This window comes from Marmota marmota, unplaced genomic scaffold (genome assembly GCF_001458135.2).
Source record: "Marmota marmota marmota unplaced genomic scaffold, marMar, whole genome shotgun sequence".
Taxonomy (NCBI): Eukaryota; Metazoa; Chordata; class Mammalia; order Rodentia; family Sciuridae; genus Marmota; species Marmota marmota.
This window is the reverse complement of record NW_025999990.1, coordinates 13,638,464-13,659,620: the sequence shown is the minus strand read 5'-3', so window position 1 is coordinate 13,659,620 and position 21,157 is coordinate 13,638,464. Positions and strand designations below refer to the sequence as shown.

The 21,157-nt window shown below is 39.3% G+C and overlaps 1 protein-coding gene across 26 annotated transcripts in view; it reads right to left on the bottom strand.

Moving 5' to 3' along the window:
- Tcf4 (transcription factor 4) overlaps nt 1-21,157 on the bottom strand; it is a 348,091-nt gene that overhangs the window by 19,153 nt on the left and 307,781 nt on the right. For 21 of the 26 annotated variants that reach the window (XM_048806171.1, XM_048806164.1, XM_048806169.1 and 18 more), the window contains 4 exons: nt 18,447-18,514; nt 17,409-17,487; nt 14,134-14,210; nt 10,349-10,552 (listed from right to left, as the gene is read on the bottom strand). In XM_048806171.1, coding sequence (XP_048662128.1) covers nt 10,349-10,552; nt 14,134-14,210; nt 17,409-17,487; nt 18,447-18,514 — 428 coding nt within the window. The remainder of the gene's footprint in view (nt 1-10,348; nt 10,553-14,133; nt 14,211-17,408; nt 17,488-18,446; nt 18,515-21,157) is intronic. The other 5 variants (XM_048806170.1, XM_048806173.1, XM_048806167.1 and 2 more) reach the window with 1 other exon arrangement.

Genomic DNA, 21,157 nt, shown 5'->3' with positions numbered 1-21,157 from the left:
TAAGAGTAGCATGGAATCAAGAAAAAAATACCAATATCCAATTCTCTTTTTTTCTTTCTTTTCTTTTCTTTTTTTTTTAGGATCCCAAAGTACTAAGCAACTTCCCTAATATCTCATGAAAAAAATCCTTTGCAAGCAGTAGGCATTTGCAAAATCCATTTGCGTGCACCTTGGAGTGGCAAAGGTTGAGCTGGGGAGGGAACGTGAGGAGTAAGGGTGGAATGCCCCATTTAAGTCGGGCTGAAGAACAGGTAACAGACCAAACAGCTGGCCGCTAGCTTCACGTTGCAAAGTCTACAACAGAACGTGTCAAGGGCAAGCGTCCATCCATTCTCTGCCCTTTTCTGTTCTATTTAATGGAGATAGACTTTTTGGTAATCTAGAGCTTCTCAGAGAATCATAACATTGCTCAAACTCAGTACATGTGTTCTGAGAAAGGAAGTTTTTTTTGGCAAAGCAGTGACAAGATATGAAGAGCCAACTTCCCAAACAAATTTTCTTCTAGTTCTTAAAAAAAAAAAAAAATAAAAAAAATTACAATGTTAATCTCTATTCCCGACTGGATAAACAGCTGCTAATAACCACCCGCTCCCAGGGGAGGAGGCTGACTTCCTTTCATCTTCAGACTGGTGGATACCTGACGTTCCCTGGGCTTTAGTGATTCCTCATGTTCTTGTTTGGCTTTTCTGCAAAAATGCTTCAGAATGGATCTTGCCCATGTCAGGTTTCTTGATCCCCTTTCCCTGAGTCTGCATCCAAAAAACTTGGAAGACCTAGTTAGTTACGCTACTACTTGTTTGAAATAATAGTTCTTTTTATTCCTGGGGTGTTTAAAGAGGAAATTCAAGCACTTACGATCTCCGAGGGAGAGTGGAGCCTTGAACCCTTGTATCTGAAGCCCTGTGGGGGAAATGACCATTTTGGTTTCTTTCAGACTGGGCTAATTATTCACTCAAGCGCTGGCTATGTTCAAAGACACTCGGTTTCTAATTGTACTGTTAATGCGATTACTTCCTTAGACCTGTTTGTGTCTTTTATAAATAAAGGAGCAAACGTCAACACTTTCCCCTCTGGTGGGGAGTGCCCTGCAGAAGCTAACCCACCACGGGCCCCTCTGCCTTTCCCACTTGTTCGCGGACACCTGCTTTAACGGTGACCTCAGTTCTCCATCTCAAGATTCAGACGTTTCGCAAAGCAGCTTTTTAAACAAAAACCAGCTGTTTCCCATCTAGACTACGGGGAAAATTTTTGGGCAGCTTACAGAAACATTACCCAGGGACTACCTTCTCCAATAACTTTCACACACTTGAGCTCCAAATGAGAAGGTCTGCGTGCAGAAAAGCCAGGGAGAAGGAAAACTAAAATGTGGGGAGCCTAGCCCGTGGTTTTGCACAGTATGTCCAATTAACTGCTTTTAAGAGAGTGTGGCTATTGTATCAGGACAATGCTTCCCCTCAGATGTCATGTTACTAATATTGGACAGATCTCTGGGTTCAACTCAACTTTACAGTTCTCGGATGATTTATGGACACAGAGGAAGCTATAATTATGCACAACTGTGAAGGTCAACCAATTAGGTAGAACCCTCCAGTTACAGAGAACTAGGCTGTCGCTCCGGCTTTCGGTTTGCTCTGCCGACGCCCTTGTCTTACTGTGAGTCCCTTCTACACTTGTGTTTTCTAGGCAACTGAAATACTTTTTGATTTGAAGAATTTACAGCCACAATAAAAGTTAAAATAACAACAGCCATGGAATTCGAAAAAAAAAATTATAAAACGACCAAGGCCTGATCTTGGCTTTTAAACAGTGCCAAGTTGCGCCAGTATTTTCTGTTTTGGTATGAATGACATAACTGAATTACTTCATGAGCTGCTACTTTAATTCCTAAGGGTGGAAAATTCCATGAGTTAATTTAATTTGGATGTAAAAAATATACATGAAAACTCGCTCTTCCTGTGGACTCCCATGTGAAATGTTGGAGCCAATTGTTGGAGCTGCCGTGCTGTGGAGGAGGGGCCGTGCGGCGTGGCCACCAGCTGCAGGGCTCGATCATCAAGCAATTTCCTTACTTCTGTTTGAGCATATAAGGGCCTTTCTTTCCTCTCCTGTTTTTTTGAAATCATGCTTATTTTGTGGCTTGGGAATGACTTTTCTATCCTGTCTCTGTTGAAATTATACATCAATGCTAAATATGAGCTCAATGACACCTGCTGTATTTTCCTGTCTCAATCACATCCATCATAGGTGGCTTAAGAATTCCACCTTGCTCTAAAGTGAGACATGTACCAGGATCAAAGGCCAGGAGACGAGACTTTCTCTAGCACCTCTGAGCATCTCCAGCGGCATCTGAAGCAAGCAGATGCAGACTGAGTGAACATTTGTGTGTGTTTTCTAATATATACAATATATAACTTTCCCTCTAGAAAAATCTGCTTTCTGGAGAAAACAAGGGTAGTACTACATTTTTTACGATACAAAGTTTATGCCCTTTTCAAATATGGGTAATTTGGTATTGTGTCCTTGTAGCTAGTAAAAATTCAATAAAAAATAATGATGATGGAGCTATTAAACCTACCTGCTTGTTTTTTCCTCCATTATTTAATAATAAAACTACCTAAGAATATAATGAAGTTATATTTTTTAATATTTTAAAGTGGAGAAAACAAAAAAAAAGTTTTTTGGTTTGTTTTGGTTTTGGTACCAAGGATTGAATCCAGGGGTACTCTACTCCTGAGCTACACCCCCAGCCTTTTTTATTTTTAAATTTTGAGACAGGCCTCACTAAGTTGCCCAGGTTGGCTTTGAACTTGAAATCCTCCTGCTTCAGCCTTCCAAGTCACTAGTTTTTGTGCCTGGCAACAAAAATGTTTTAAACATTTATTTCTTTAAAGGTCATGGCTACAGGATGCTAAACATATTTAGGGAAATAAAATTAGAGAACTAGAATTTGCTTGTCCTAGGGGCACAGAGAGCAGTTTTTTGGGTTAGACAACCAATGCATACTGAATGACTATTTCAATGTCATGGAACCTAAATCTGAATAAAATAGGTATGGGGGAAAAGAAGGGGATGCACCTAATCTGGACCCACTATAGTGAAACCTAGGGAGGTCTGTTGTCCTAACCACCTCTCTTCGGGTTTAGAAAGTAAATGTTCTCACTACTGCAGCTGCATTCAAAACCTTTTGAACTTTTGCAGAATATCATTGCGGGATAAGCTTAAGGATTCTGAAGATGCTGCTAATCTGCTTTCAATAATAACTGATAATTGAGGAGGTTAGGAGAGAGAGTGGAATACCAGAAATAGACGAATGTCCTAATTCCAACAACATAGTAGCTATTGAAAAATGATGCTGATGATTAAGATCTTGGGTGGAATTCTGTAACAGGCTATTTAAAAGATAATTTTGGAGTGCTCTGAAATAGAGACAGTGACCTCTCCAACATGGTTTGGTTTCACCAAGAACAAGTCTTTCTGGACAAATCTTGTTTCCTCATTTATAGGAGTGTGACATGCATGGTCTCTTGTGACACGGATATTGACCTGAGAAAGGGCAGACTGTGTGAGTGTAAAATCAGAGGGACAGAACTGGTTGAGATATTAAACTCCAAGGGGAGGGGATAGTAAGTGTAGAGAGAATGCCTGTAATACTGATTCTCAGGGCCTTTTGGTCTGTGTCTTCCCAGGTCAACTTTTCATTAGTGGCTTTAAAGTGGGCTTTCCTGGCACCCATCACATTTGCCAATGAAGAGCTGGCAGAGTATGTGACTGAGCGAGGAATCGAGGTAGACCTTTACACTGCAAACAGATGGAAGGCTGCAACATGAAATTCAAAGGCATTGAGGGGTACTCTGTATAGGTATAATATAAAGTGCACAAGGATTGCTGGGAGACATGTGGCTTATGGACTTCATCTGATTACAAGTTCAATATAAGTCAGCAGGATGATGAAGGCATTACCAAGAGCAAATAGGATTTTCCCAGATGGCCTTAATGAAGATGCAATGTACAGAACAGGGGACGTGACTTAACCACCCTGGTTCACTGTGACAACTCCCTGAGTGCTATGATGGGGTTGAGGTTCTTGGGTGAGGGAGACTAGGAAGAATACATCAGAAGGTCCTGGAGTTTGTGGTGAGGAGTCAAACATTATATTAGGTTAAATATTTGAAGATGTAAATATTTAACTTAAAGGAAAAAAAAAACATTGAATAGACTGTCTTCAAATAAGAAAGTTTCTCAAGCATTTGGATTTGAGGGCAATTCCCAGTGGACAGAGAAAGAAAGAGTGTACAGAGAAGCAGATTTGAGTAAGACCTAGGAAGAATTTTCAAACATGTGATGGACCTGGGGGGCATCTGGAGCTATTCACCTTGGAGGAAGGATGTTAGCACAGGCTTGTCAACAGTCTGGCACATAACTGGTAGGGAAATTTGGGTAGAGATGACATCGAAGGTTCCTGAGATTCTATGATAATGACTGCTTAGAAATGAAGTACACATTTATATAGAAACAGAAATTCATAGAACAAAAAAATCTGGGACAACAGAGGCACAAGGCTACAAATGGGTGCCACTCTGTTGAACACAACCTCCGTGGAAGGGGTTCACACAGCAAGAGAATTTTCTGACTCCCGCTGCTCCCAGGGCACCCTACCAGAAATGCCGGCCAGGACATCACCTCAGTGCTCTCTGGGGACCCGTCCGTGTTGCCAAGTATTATTGGCAGAGCTCAACAGCTACTTGCTGCAAGCAGCCAAGGGGCAGCTCAGGAGTTTTCTTGGGTTTCATCAGTTAGGTCAGAGTAACAGAGTGCTTAGTAATATCAGTCGCAGTTTTGAAATTGGTACGGTATTAGGTTAGAGAGGAAGTCTGCTGTGGCAGTGGGAACACTGTATAAAGGGTGCTGGTCCAGTGGCTGGCTTGTCCGGTTTTCTAATCCTAGCTCAGCCATTAACCAGCAAGTCCCCACACTTGGGTCACTTCCCCTTTCCTTGGTCTTCAGCAGCAAAACCAGGGCAATGGGCTAACTGACTTCTGAGCTGCTTTTAAAATCTAAAATGCAATGGTTTGAACTCAACTGTGAGACAGAACCAATTCAATTGTCCTATGAAACCCTCAGTGGAATAAGTTCTCATATGCTTAATGTCAGTTAAAGAAAAAGGTGCTTTCCCCCCTAATATGTATTCTTTGGATAAATCCTACTTAATCCAAATCAAACTAAAAATGTCACTGAAAAAAGTGAAGTAGGCTAAGGTTGACTGATACGCGTGGTTTCTGAACTGTGTTCCACAACCCCACCTGGGGGTCTAGTGAGGAGCCGTGGGGATGCCACAAAAGACAGGGGTCAGGGGAGAGGTAGTTCCACTGGGCTCCTCTGTCCCAGGTCAATCAGGGTTGTTTCCTGTAGGAGGTCACTACTCCTACACCAAGTGACCATGTGACATTTCCTCCTGGATAAGAGAGTTCTGCTCTCTTGTCGGGTCTAGCAGACCAGTATGCAGCAATTTGTTTAAATATGCTAGTCCTTTCTGCCTAGTCTGTGAATTCCTTCAGAGCAGAGAACACATCTTAGCATAGGGTCTTACCCTGGTAACCACTGCTAAATGTTTCTGAAATGAATAAGTAGAATTAAACAAAATATACTGGAAATCAAATAAATTTTACATATTAATACAGAAGTCTTTAGCTCACTGGTCTTGTTGTTGCTAGCTCTACTGACACAGAGTCACATGAAGATCTGTTCGATATGGGCTTTGTTCTTATTCAGTTAAAAGAAGAGGTTAGGTCATTTGAAAGGCTTCTTCCAGGCCTCATCTGGTGGTATGAATAACGAATGAATAGTGGAGAGAATTAAATTTGGAAAATTGCCATTTCAATAATTGATAGGAAATCTAAAAATCCAATATCAGGATTAACCATGGAGACATCTGAGGTACAGAAGGGATTATATTTGGTAAGTTTCTAACTAGGTTAGTGGAAAGCCCAGCTGTTTCCTTCATTCTCTCACATTTTGAGATTTCTACTTTGATTCTATAAGAAAACTAGGTGGTTATGTAAGAAAAATAATGACTTAAAATTTACTAACTCAAGAACTCATGTAAGAGTTCACACCCTTGGCCACTTAGCAAAAGTATGTTGACTTAAGAAAAAGTGTTTAGACAACGTGGGTTGTACCCTGAGCGTGTACCCCATGGTGGGGGACAGGGGGCGGGGAGGGAGACAGCTGCTCTGGGAACTTGGCCATAAAATACCTGCAAACTTCTTCTGCCACCCAACATTGATCAAGAATTGAAAATCACAAGCTTCTGGCACTGAAAATTAATTCTCAAAAGGCTGACAGTCTCTGGGAAGTACTCATGGTACTAAAAAAGAGCATGGAACTTGGAGTCAACGTATCTGAGTTTAAATTCAGCTGCATGCCTTGAGACTACCTGCTCAAACCTCCTGGGGCCACCATGATCACTTCAATGGGCCCTGGTGTAGCTGGCCTGGTATACCGTAAATGGGACCCAGCAGCGGGGCTGGAAACTCTTCGGGCACTGAGAATGTTAGTTTCTCTTCTTCCCTTTTGATGGATGGTCTATTTATGGGGAAGGAGACACGTGATACTCAAGGAATTTACAATAGTTGGTAAGGCAAAAGTCATATCTATAAAAGATGCCGAGCTACGCGTAGCTGGGTAAGATAAATATCTAGAAATGGGGTGACTCAGAGTGCCTTTAAGAGTGGACCAGAAAATGATGATCATGGGCAGGAACAGCAAGAGAAGAAGGCCTGGAAGAGGAAGAATTTGAGTCAGAACTTTGAAAATGGTGGGAATTAGGCAGGCAGAAAGAAATGGATGGGCAGGTCCCATCGGAGAGAGGTACCTCGCGAGAGTGTTCTGGGCAAATTCTGGTAAGATGCACACAATGTGCTCGCTGCAGAACCTTCTGCATATTGGAGTGGCTAAATGGAAGACCTCTGGTAAGTGGACATGGGTCTTAAATGCTGGACTAAAGAATTGGTCTTTATCTAATAGACGAAGGAAAGTCAGTGAATGTTTTGGGGTAAGAAAAAGACCTAGGCAAGTAATATCATCTAGAAGCGCCCACATTTGCAACACTCTCTCTGGTGCTAGGAGCCATGCCGCTGAGGAAAGAAAAGAAAAGAAAAAAAAAAACCCTTTCATTACACTAATACTTAGTAAATCACAGAAGACCTACTTCAGAACTCCAAGGAAAACATTTTTGTGAATCAAAAGCTAAGTACAATATGTTAGCAATTAAATGAGATAACATAATAGCTGAGGCAGAACCGCAGCTTTCCCCACCACAAATCCAAGCTGCACCAGAAAGAAAGGCTTACATCATCTTCCAAGTTATCAAGCCATTTTGTTTTGATTTTCAGGAGGCGGGGAGGGAGGGAACCAGAAGAGTACTGAGGTCAAGAGGATTCAAAGCTGTCTATTCTTTCATCAGAAGGAATTAGGAAGGAGAGGGAGAAAGGAGATCTGCTCAAAACAACTCCCACCCTGGGATGAGTCTGGAGTCCCTGGTCCCTCACTTCCAGTCCAGGACACAGGAAGGTGTGCAGCCCAATGTGGCTCTTTCCAGTGCTTTCTGCCACATTTCCGGTGCATACCTCCCGCTGCTACTTTATTTACTGCAGCTGGCCAAAGTTTTATAGCCTGTTTCATGTATTAAAATTCAAATGTGGAAAACATTACCAGTATCCTCCTTGATTTTTTTTTTTATTTTGTTGTTGTTGTGGGGAAAGGTGGGGGGTTGTTTTGCATTTTTTTTTTTGCTTCCCCTTAAACTTCCCTTTTATTGTGGAATGTATCCAATGGTCAAAGGCTAACATTAGACTGACTAAATTCAGAAACTATTTCCTTTGTTCTTAGGTTTTTTTTTGTTTTAAAATTCATACCAGTTTGCCCAAGGAAAGATATGCCAATCCAGCCTCTTCCACACACATTAATGTTTAGACTGAGGATCTAGGATTCTGTGGACAGGCTAAATGGTCTTTCAAGAAGAAAGGGGGAAAAGGTAACTAGCCCCTCTTTGGGTCAGATGCAGCAGGTTGCTGACAGAGGTGGTACCACGTTCTGGCTGGCTCCATGGCTGTTCTTAATTGAATACAAGATGTCTCAAAAGAGTGAACAGGAACGTTTCCTCGTCCACAAAACTGGAAGCTCTATTTCTTCTATATAGCTTTTTTTTCTTTTCCAATCCAATCAAAGAGGTGTCTGTGTTATATTGGCCAATTATTTCCCTTTTCAAAATGGTTCTGTTCTATTCTCTCCTGTTCCCCTGCACTGAAATCAGTTCAACTCCCCATCTCCAAAAATAATTCTAGACTTTTCCTCCCATCCCATCTCTGAATCAGACTCAAAGAGGAGGCAATTCAAAGGTCAAATAGTTCCAAAAAGCATCTATGTATAGTTTAGTATGTTAAAGAACCACTTAACCTACATCTGGTACTTAAGAACAAACTTTACATATTTATGGAAAGACAGTCTCTGAAGCAATGCCCTGGCTGCGTGCTGCATCCGGTTAACATATGCAAAACGAACCCAGCTACAGAAATTAAACTATTTTTCTCTTGATTGAGAGCAGATATACAGAAATGGTTATAAGTCACAGATCTGGCTTTTAATAAAGCCAGATTTCTTAATTAAAAGCAGTATTGTTTAAACATCGTAGTTAGAAAAAAAAAGAGAGCTGTACAAATGAAAATCTCATATTATATGCATCCCAAGTGAATTTAACACATTACCTGAGGCCAAGCCAAATTAAAATCTAGACTTTCCTTTTGTAAACTCTTAGCAACCACTATGAACAGACAAATTTTACTTAGTGATGAATTTTTAGGGTAGAGGTCAAGGAAAAGAAAAAAAAAAGAAAAAAAGATATAGCTTTGGCATTCAAAAATATCTTTCCACATTTTAGAAGTGAGTTCATTGCTTCTATTTATAATCCAGTATTTTGGGTTTCAAATTGGTTGCAGGTTTTGATATTACACTGCTCAGGACAGTACTCTTCATCTTAGTGTTTTAGTAGGAGAAACTGAAAGGACACAATAATACTCTTGAACAAGAACTTGAAGAACCTCCTAATAACTTGTACTTATTTTGTGTTTCCTTTAGAATGTCTTTAAACAAAATATGCTACAGTTATACTGGAAAAGAGACCGTCATTCAAGCAATTTTTAGAAAAAAATCTAGAAGGGACAGAGTAGGACACTAAGGTGTTTATGACCAGACAGGAGTCTGGATAGAGCAGAATTATTATAATATCATCAAATTCTACACCTATTTAGTCATTTCATTAATTGTCACAACTTAATATTCTGTTAATATTCTCAGTGTCTTTGTAACACACCCCAAAAGATGCTTTCTAAAATTCTTTCAAAAGAGTAAAAGAGACACTCCAATTGTCAGGTGGACAAATCTGCTAACAGATTATTCAAATAAACTCTTATTTATAAATGTGGTGGCAAAACTATTCTCTACATTAGATTTCACAATCCCATAACATGTATGTACACAAACAAATTTGCCATATGTTTCTACCTCCCGTACTGAGGACACAAGGGACCATTTTGGCTTCTTTAATGATAATGATAATAATAAGGATAGGAATAATAATAATAAGCCCAACCTGCTCATATTTGAAATTTCGGCAATGTTGAACCCTTAAATCAAAGTCACCAAGATGAATGGTTTAAAACACCATCAGTGACCCAGCAACTCATTCCTGGATATATGCTAGGGGAATGGAAAACTTGTGCTCACACAAAAACTTATGCATGAACATTTATAGGTGGATCACTCATAACAGCCCCAAACCAGAGACAAACCAAGTTACCTATCACCTAATAAATGGATAAATGTAATGTGGTCTAGCCATGCCATGGAATATTATTTGGCAGTGAAAACAAAAGAAGCTCTATATGTGGTAAAATATAGGTAAACCTTGAAAAGATTATGCTAACTAACAGCAGCTAGTCAGAAAGACCAACATGTGTTATGTGATTTCATCTATGGAAAATGTCCATATTTAGGCAAATTTATAGACAGAAAGTAGATTGATTAGTGGTTGTTGGAGGCAGAGGGTGGGAAATAAGTGCTTGGTGAGTTTTCTTTTTTACAGTGGGCTAAAATGTCCTAAAACTAGACTGTCATGATGGCTGCACATTCCTGTGAATGCATTAGAATACATTGGATTGTATACTATAAATGGGTGAACTTTTGTTTTCTCAATAAAGCTGCTTTAGAAAAGCCAGTAGCAGTAGTTATTTAAACCTGAAATTCTAATTCCGCACTGTACAAATTTGTATACTCTACAAATCTCATCACTTACCATGAGTGAATGTCTGTTGGCTGAAAGAAGGCCGGTTCCGTACCCTGAGCCCAGACCACCCATTGCTCCATTATGAGAAGGTCCAATGATCCCGTGCATGTCTCCATGACCACCAGGCACAGCTGTGGATGGGCCCACTGCATGATTCCGGAGAACATGAATCGCATCATCCAGTCTTTCTAAACGATCTTCAATTCGGCTTTGCTGTTGGTTAATAAATGACGTAAAATTCGATTTAGTTTGAAATACATGCATAGGTTAGTTACATAAGGAGATCTTTGATGGACACAAACCACACTTTGGTTCTTGAATATATGTTTGCAATACAGTTAATTGCCTTCCAACAATAATAAAAATACATAATGTCCTTCCTGGAAAACTGGTGGGAAATGCTGATGTTAAAATTATAGTATTATTTACATGAAAAAGTAAATTAAAAAAAAGTTCTTCCAGGACATTACTGTGTATGTATGCTACACTGAACTGTTTTAGCTTGAAAGATAATTTAGATTTACTCTATGAAAGATCATTCATTGAATTTCAAGAAAGAGTCTGTGCGTTAGGAGTCTTATTGAGGAAGTAGGTTCCTAAGCCATCGTGATGGAGAGTTGGGCCTACATTTTTTTTCGACTAGGCACATATCTAAAAAGAACAACAACAACAAACCAAAACCCAAGACATTCCGGAAGGGATTAGTTAAGAGTTCAGTGGAAGATGGTCTATTTGTGGTTTCCTAATTAAATTATTTTCAAGTCAGAGACAGGTAAAAGCATACAGATTTTGGCTTCCTACTGAGTTTTTAACCTGTGTGAGTTGCTTCTTGTCTACTATCAATACCAGTCTACATGTGTGTGCACATGTGTATGTAAGGCCCCAAGTTTGTTACAGAAAAAAAAATCACTAAAATTCTATCAACCAAAGTAATGTAAAACTTGAAGACTGAAGCATCATAAAGATCTGACCCCCTCATTCACTGAGGACGATGTCTCAATGAGTTCAAAGCCCCTCTATGGTACAGAGTCACTACCTCATATAGTCATAAGCCCAAGGACCTTTTTCATTCTAGCCACATTAGGATTCTAGTTTACCTCAGCTAGGTGAGGCCTCCATTAGAGGAAAAAGAAAATGGCGAGACACACACAAACACACACATACACACACACACACATGCACACACACACTTTTTTGCTTTTATCAATGACATCAGGTATTACTCTCTGTTGTACACTTTAAAAATGTAACATCTCATTGATCCTTGCTGCTCATGGGTACTACAGATAGAAAAGACATTAATATCCCTTTCATACAGAGGGTAAAAAGAGGCTCAAAGAAAAGAAGTGAATTAATTCCTCAGTGTCCCACTGCTGGGAAACATAAAGTCAGGGTTGGAATCAAGAGTTCTGGACTTTAAACCTTGTGCTGCTCTGTACCGCATCAAGCTATGATCTACTCTGATTCCTCATGTGCTGGGCAAACAGATGGGCCAGTTCTACGGCATGAGAAAAACAATTTCTAATTATTCTATATCGACAGGAAGAATGTGTGTCTAATGGAGTTAGTCTATGGTACAGAGCATTTTGATTCGGTGGGCTTGGGAGTTAAACCATCTCCTGAGACTGCTAACTCTGCTACTATTTGACCTGGGAAAAGTCACTAACCTTCTCTGAGCCTGAGTTTCATTTTTAAATAGTTTTTATATAGATGGACACCATACCTTTATTTTTTATTTTTAGCTGAGGATTGAACCTAGTGCTTCACACGTGCTAGGTAAGCGCTCTACCAACTGAGCTAGAGTCCCAGCCCTGAGCCTGAGTTTTTTAATTTATAAAAATGGGAATGATACCACAATAGCAAGACTGTGGAACCAACCCAGATGCCCTTCAATAGACGAATGGATAAAAAAAATGTGGCATTTATACACAATGGAGTATTACTCTGCATTAAAAAATGACAAAATCATAGAATTTGCAGGGAAATGGATGGCATTAGAGCAGATTATGCTAAGTGAAGCTAGCCAATCCCTAAAAAACAAATGCCAAATGTCTTCTTTGATATAAGGAGAGTAACTAAGAACAGAGTAGGGACGAAGAGCATGAGAAGAAGATTAACATTAAACAGGGATGAGAGGTGGGAGGGAAAGGGAGAGAGAAGGGAAATTGCATGGAAATGGAAGGAGACCCTCAGGGTTATACAAAAGTACATACAAGAGGAAGTGAGGGGAAAGGGAAAAATAATACAAGGGGGAGAAATGAATGACAGTAGAGGGGGTAGAGAGAGAAGAGGGGAGGGGAGGGGAGGGGAGGAGGGATAGTAGAGGATAGGAAAGGCAGCAGAACACAACAGACACTAGTATGGCAATATGTAAATCAATGGATATGTAACTGATGTAATTCTGCAATCTGTATATGGGGTAAAAATGGGAGTTCATAACCCACTTGAATCAAAGTGTGAAATATGATATATCAAGAAATTTGTAATGTTTTGAACAACCAACAATAAAAAATTAAAAAAAAATGGGAATGATAATATATACTTCTGAGTGTAAATGCAAGCATGAAAAGACAGACATGTGCCTATCCTAATGCTGGCTCTCCTAGTGGAGGGAAAGAGGAGTTTCTACTTATGAAGCCCCTCTGAGCATTCAGATCCATAAGGAATGGAAGCTGTAGTCCAGAACTATAAATAGCCTTATAGTTTTAAAGCTGGAAAAAGCCTGTTTGGGATGGATGGGTCCTGAAGAATGACAGAAGGAGGCAAACTCTTAAAACAGCTATGCATTACTTAGGTGTAGACTGCCAATCAATGGGTTGGGTAGCGCACATGCTATCTCTGTGTGTGGTTCCCTTTATTGGCTAAAATGCATAGCTGGATGATTCAGACACTCCAGCAAGGAGAAGAGCACAATGAAGGAGGGAATCCATCTTTGTGTTTTCATCTTTCGATTTTCCTTAAAGAGGGAGCAGAGAGGGAAGATACAGAAACACTGACAAGATAACACTAAGTTAGGGAAATCCATGCCTTCTGTTTCATCTAGAAATTTTCAGGAAAAAAAGGAAAACTCAGCTTTGAAGGACTAATGGGCTTGCCCCACTTCTGGCTACCCTCCCCATCTGACTCATGTCAAGACCAGATACTGCATGGATCAGGGTGGCTGCATGCGTATTTCCAGCCCCATCCACCAAGAGTTGAGGAAGACTAAAGTGTCAGACACTGAATCATCATGAGTATTTATAGTACGAATTATTCCCATGGAAATGTTCAGCTATTTCCTCCTGAAGAGTAGGCACTTCTGTACTATTAACAATATTACTGAATTCCTATGAGAACCACAGTGAATGAGGAAATAAACAGTAGGTCTCTTATTCAGAGGTTAAGAGGAAACCTCCTATGAACCTGTTATTCTGGGAACCAAAGTAGAGGTAGCAAGAATCTTTGAGTGCTCTAGCCGTGTGGCTGAGCAGGAGCGATAGCTGGTTGATGGCAGGGAAGTTATTTAATCACAGGCAGGGGTCTCTCCCAACCATGGGGGTAGAGGTCATTATCCTGCTAGGATTCTGAGTCTCTTCTTTGGTCCTAGATGCTCAGTACCCCAGGCCTTCCACTGTAGTAGTATCCAGGTAACCATCGACAAACATAAACAAGCAGTCTAATGACTGGCTGTAATCAAGCTGGTGTGCGTAACATTGACCTATAGTCCCAGTGACAAGGAGCATCTTGGAATGTGAAGTAGATGGAAAGGAAAAACTGGATTGGAAAGTGGCTGCAGAGAAGCAGATGAGACTTACCAAGGAGTGCAAGGGTCCTTCATAATTGGGAGATGATGAGGCCTGACCTCCATTTCTTGACCAAACAGCAGTGCCTGCTGATAGTACAATGAGAATTAATATTAGATTCATATCAACTTAATAATCAACTGAATGTACTTTTTAAAAATAGTCCTTTGATGCTGATGTTCTCTTAAACAATAAGGTAACTACATGTGAACTTCTCAGACCAGAATGTTGTGCAAAGAAAACATTTTCTTTCTTCCTTTCATCCTTTCTTTTGCGGTGCTGGGGCATGAACACAGGACCTATATGCACATTAGGCCACTGAGCTGCTTCCCTAGCCCAGGAAAACCCTTGAAATGTAAAACATGTAGACTCTACATGGACCCTCAGTTCCTTCTAGAAGAGAACATTTAATGGAGTCTTAATTTCAGCTGAAAAGGCTCCTGGTAGAAGAAATCAGTTACTATAGAGTACTTTTAAGGGTACACAGAAGGAGGGGCTGTTAGATCTTTATGCAAGGCTAGTTTATGTTCAACCAAAATCCCCTCATCAATGGAAAGCACCTGTGCTACTTGTTTTATGTGATCTATGGGTTGGCATTGTAGCTCAGTGGTAGAGCATTTGCCTTGCATGTGTGAGGCACTGAGTTTAATCCTCAGTACCACATAAAAATAAATAAATAAAATAAAGGTATTGTCTCTCTCTCTCTCTCTCTCTCTCTCTCTCACACACACACACACACACACACACACACACACACACAAACCTGTATAAAGTGATCTATGAAATGAGATTATTTTTTAGGAACATTTTTTTGGGTGCCTGGGGATTAAACTTAGAGCCCTGAGCCTCTTGGAAACATTTTAAAAGAATTAGACTACTTAGAAAAAAATCCACTAAACAGAAATTTTGAAACTCCATACAATAGTAACAACTAATATTTTCTTGTGAAGAAAATAAACATATTACTATTCACAAAACCTGATGGTAAAGAAAGATTCTTATTAGAATGGGCTGGGGTTGTAGCTCAGTGGTAGAGCACTTGCCTACCATGTGTGAGGCACTACATTCTATCCTTGGCACCACATTAAAAAAAAAAAAAGTATAGGTATTGTGTCCATCAACAACTTAAAAAAAATTAAAAGAATACATATTCTATGTCTAACCTGCAAAATAAATAAAAGCCAATTTTAAATTTAATATGTATTTAGGGTACAAAGCTCAGAAAATACATAATTCAAAAAAAGAAAAAACTAATAGCTATGATCTCACTGAAATCTCATGCCCCGATGCTGTTAGCACTTTTAAAATCCATTCTTCCTGTCTTTTCTGGGTATGCCTGTGTATTTTTATGCTAAACAAAAATAGAATATTTTGTTCAATTACTTTTCTTGACAGAATTTGGACAGAGCCGTCAGTGTGAAAATAGCAATCTGTCCCCTTATTTATATCTTCATAAAAGTTCTTTCTCCCCAGCACGTGGTCTTCCCAGGATGCATTTCCAGGACCCAGAAAGTGGCATCTGCAGCCTTGTTTCTGTGCCTTCCACCTAGAACAGGCTGCACAGGCTGCAGGCACGTGTGCTAGTCCACTGAAAGGTTACGCATGCTGACTTTCTGGTCCCACCATAAGCTAGAAGCGGAGCCACAGTGTAGGCTTGGAGCTCTGGCATTACTATCTATTGCTAATGGCGTAACCTTGGCAAGTTGCTTGCCCTTGCCCACCCACCCTCCTTCTCTTCCTTCCTCTCTCCTTCCTTCCCTTCCTTCCTTTCAAGGATAGTGGGGATTGAACCCAGGGCCTCTCTCATTCTAGGCAAAAGTGCTCTACCACTGAGCTACACCACCCATCCAAGGGCCTCAGTACACATATCCATAGAACTGGGCATTAGACTAAATTAGTTGTTCTCACAGTTTAAAACCTGAGAACATTGTTTGCTTGCTTGTTTGTTTTTTCCAAATTAGAACACATGGAATTAAGAGTTGCTTTGTTTGAAATGGGGACGTGGGGCGTTCCATTAACTCAGATGCTCTCTCCCTCCGGCCTCGAGTGCTTTCTACCCAATCCTTGTCTGGTTCTAGACACTGCACAAGAGATCATTTTTCAAAGCCTAAGAATCCGGTGCAGAACTAGAAGAGTACAACACCACTGAACTTCACTTTCCATTTGTGCCACGGGGAATAATACTTCATGATCCTCTTACGATTATCTTCATTTCTTTCAGTTTTAACTTGGCCTCTTTAGAGATGCGGTTACCCATCCCTTTTCTTATTCTGTGACCCTCCCCTATCATGGAGGCTTGGAAATAGCTGATATGAAATCGCATCTTAGTCACAGTCATCACTTAGGAAATTTCTGCAACAATCTGAAACTTTCCATTTTATATGGGAACCCAATTTATAATGGGCCATATGAACATTGCATATAGGGGATAAAACAGGGTTCGAGGATGCAACTTTTAGGCAAGGGATCCACTATGGATTACAGTGGATTACTGAAAACTGACCTACTAAAATTCATAGTGGATCCCTTGCCTGTCAGTTTTCAGTCAGGAATGCATGTGATTTAGTTTTGTTTGGAAGCTACCTGTCTTCTTTCCAGGGTGAGACAGGTATCAGGTAAGATTTTCTAGATGCGTTTATACAGGAAAGATATTAAGTCTTTTAAATGCATCTCTGAAATGTTAAATGACTTACTGACATATCCTTCAACTTATAATTATTCATTTTGAAGCCATATTTCATGTTAATTTGTTATATTTTAGAGGCAAACATCTCCTATGCTCCAAAAAAATTGTTTCACAATTTATTTACAAAATTATAGTTTCTCTCAAATATTCCAATGGCACATATTTTAAAGAGGGAATAATTTGGAAAGGCTGAAATGTCTACAGGAAATGATCTGTGTAAGTAGCCTACATTTGATGACTATATAGTCTATATTCATATTTACAATTACATTAACCAAGTTTTTTCCATCTGAGATGTTTTGTTGGAATATATTATTCTGCTGTTGGGAGTCTTTGGCAGAGCTAAGAAAAGTTTAAGAAATAAATTTTTCATGTGCCTGTGTAGTCTAAAAGGATCATCTAATTTTTAAGAAAGATTTTGGACGTAAATGTACTGTCATATTGTAATCTGTCTCTCCCATCCTGTTTTATTTGTCTGTGATGTTTTTGGTTTTGGGGTGGAGGAGGGGAGTGAATTTCTATTTGCTACAGCAAAATGTATAAAAGGGAAATCATTCTCAAAAATTGTTACTAGGATGAAATATGATTTAAGATACAGTACCTGAGAGAGAAGGAGGAGAGCCAACAGGAGTTGAAGGATTTGATGAAAAGCTGTTGTTAGTGTGATCTGGAGAATAGATCTTAAATGGTAAGAAGGAAAAAAAAATCCTTCATTTATTAGGAATAAACAATTAACAGTTTTTAAAACTACAAAGCTACCAATGCAATTCATTTAAATATTACAAGTTATCAAATACATGTAAGCATCAATTATAGTACCAATACTCTGAAATGCAAAATGTAACACCTTCTTCTACAAAATGAGAGGTTAGACAGTATCATTTCTAAGGTTTTACCTTCAATGCCTTTCATTATAATTAGGGCATTCTGATTCCAAAGCTATAGAAGGCCCAGATTAAATAAGCACTTTTACTTAGGACACAATGTTAATATAAGTTGGGTTTATTTTACAATCCCAATGGTTAGGAAAAAAGCAACCAGAGACAACCTCCACTTACATTTGCAACTGATAATGTTTAGCTTTTGACCAAAATATCAGGTATAGTTCCTTGGTCAAATAAGGTGTGCCATTTTGTCACTGGGGAGCATCCAGGAAGAGAACCATTTAATTCTGTCTTCCTAGTAGTGGGTGGGCAAAGCAGAGAAGCCAAGTCCCCCAGGTGCCAATAATGTGATGATTCCTCATTTTTTTAAAATGCCTATTCCAAAGCGTTTTAGAACTATCCTGGCAAAGCTAGCATTATTGGTCAGTGAGCACCATATTACTTTAAAGAATAAAAAGAAATCTACATAGAAAATCTAGAAACTGAAAGGCACAGAGAATATCCCCAGATCAATAAGTGAACACTCTAGCTTAGCCAACACTGTGAGAAAACAAGATGTTAGAGACCAGCCATGGACAGGACACAAAACCGCGCCCCCTCAACTTTTCCAGTGATCATTATGCAGGACAGCTAGCATTTTCCAAAAAATCAAAGATATTTGCCATTCATTTTCTAAAATTCCAAATGTCCACTTCTGATTAAAGTTTATCCTGCTACAATGGTACGCGTGGAGTCCAAAGTCAATATTTCCTCACCGAAGCAAGTGCTTTCCCCAGAGCGTCTCCAGTCTGGGAGCTGCCTGCTGCCCCGCTTCCTCTATTTGCTGCAAAAACAAAAGGCAGAATATGAAAACCAGGCAGTGAGACGTCTAACAATTTTCTATTCCTGGTCCATTTACTCACAATTTAATTGCATTTTTAATGCTAATTACAACACATTAATCTTTAATTAGCATTAATTTGTTTGCTGAGGTAGATGTCAAATATATTCATGTTACATTTTTTTACAGATAAAATATAAACCTGACACCTTGGTTTAAAGACAAAGTGTTTTAGTTGCTATTACTTTCCCTCTTGTTGGTTAGGAGTGGTTGCTGGTGACCAGCTGCATGCCAACATGTGGTGGATATTGCTAAGGTGTAGGCAGCACTTCCAGGACACTGAAGTCCCCCAAATCCAGCTTTTCTTTATATATTTTAAAATATCAAATTGAATTACCTTTATGAATAATTTACACCTCTTTTCAAATAAAGAAAAACCTGATACCCAGCAAAATGGGGTTTTCCTCTGAGTGCTCCACAGCTGAATGAAGCAAAACCAACAATAAAAGAATTTATAACTGGTCCAGCTAACAAGGAGAGAAAATATTTTGAATACTTTAAATAACATGTTTTCCACACACTTAAATCCATGTTCACATTAAAAAAATATTTGACTGTTATGCTACTAAAAGTCAATATGTTCTCAAATTCTAGAGATAAAATAAGTCATAAAGCTTTTCTACCACCTTAAACATTGATATTTCATCTACAAAGTGAATTAACAAAGGATAGTATAATACAAGGCATATACCCCAGTGTATAAATGAAAGCCAGCTCTATTTAACATGCACCTTCTGAAGGTAACTTGTTTTTAAGACTAAATGGTAAAATGGGTGAGCCAGGGTGGGCAAAGCAGAGAAGCCAAGTCCCCCAGGTGCCAATAATGTGATGATTCCTCATTTTTTAAAAATGCCCTTCAGGATTAAAACGATGCCTAGAACTCGGGGCATGTTGTGTGTATTAAGGCTTCAATCCAAGCAAAGGGGCATAGTACTCAAACAAAACCTATGCAATTTCCAGGGGAAGATGTTCTCACTGTTTGGTGAAATGAAAAAAGGAAATCTTGAATATGCTTATGACTTAAGCAGAATTTCACCGCACACTTGTGTAATCTAAAACATTTTCCCAGCTGTACCAGTGAACCAGAGAGACCTTTTTGGGACCAGCAGGCCTCATCCTCTCCCTGACCTGTAACACGCAACGGTGCAGACAGACCTTCAAGGGTCAAATCCTGTGCTTCTCCAAGTCCTGATTTCATTTCTCCTGGCCTCTGTTCAGCATAGTAAAGTTCTGCTTGTCACTTTTACATATTTAGATGTTGCACATCAGTTCCATCATCTTTTTTTTTAAATATTGTTTTAGTTGTAGATGGACACAATATCTTTATTTTATTTATTTATTTTTATGTGGTTCTGAGGATCAAACTCAGTGCCTCATGCATGCGAGGCAAGTGCTCTACCACTGAGTCACCACCCCAGTCCACGTCATCTTTTGATACATGTTTATTTGGTTAACAAGACCCGTACACATATTCATTTGTGAATTTCTAAAATAATGAAAGAAACTGGTAATATGATCAAGTGAATATGATTAGACTCAATGAAAACCTCTTCTTTTTCATATCACAAATTTATGATATTAAAACTACATGAGTTATTAGTACTCAAGATTATACATGTAAGAAATTTCTTGAAATCAGGGAATGGCATCCTAGAACTGGGCTAGTGGAAGAAATCTAAACAGAAATCAAACATATTCAAATTTTTAATATAAGATGAAAGATAAATGAAATTATATCTAGTGAGAAAATGAGAAGAATTTCTGTGTAAGTTCTTTAAAAACTAAACACAGCCATGGAGCTCAGTGGTGCATGCCTGTAATCCCAGTGACTTGGGAGGCTGGGGCAGGAGGATGGCAAGTTGGAGGTCAGTCTCAGCAATTCAGCTAGGCTCTCAATAACTTAGTGAGACCCTGTCTCAAAATAAAAAAAATAAAACCGAAAGGGCTGGGAATGTAGCTCAGCAGTAGAGGACTTAATACCAAAATAAAACTAAAACCTAAACGCATTTCTGAATAAAATATAATGAAGATCTGAAGACACAGACAGCACTAGTAGTATTTTGCATATATTATCATGGTATCTGGGAAAGGAAAATTGTCTTCTTTTCCCTCCTCTGTAAGTAACATTATCTTTTTATTATTATCCCAGCTGCTTGGGAGGGAGGCTGAAGCAGGTGGATCCTGAGTTCAGAGCCAGCCTCAGCAACGGTGAGATGCTAAGCAACTCAGTGAGACCCTGTCTCTAAATAAAATACAAAAAATAGGGCTGTGGATATGGCTCAGTGGTTGTGTGCCCCTGAGTTCAATCCCTGGTACCCTCACCCCCCCAAAAAAAAAAATTCGAGTGAGCAATGAAAATAATTTGTGATATCTGCTTGATATGAATACAGATCTTCATGAAGTGTAAGTTTAGAGCCACATTGGGATGGGGGGGGCGGGGATCGCCTTATCTAACAAAGAACCTACACCAAAAAAAAAAAAAAAAAATTACCAAGATATTGAATTTAATTACAGGTAAAAAATTTTGCCACAGAAGTAAGTTTTTCAAAAAGGGCTTAAATTTTAAAAAGTAAGTCAATTTCTTCC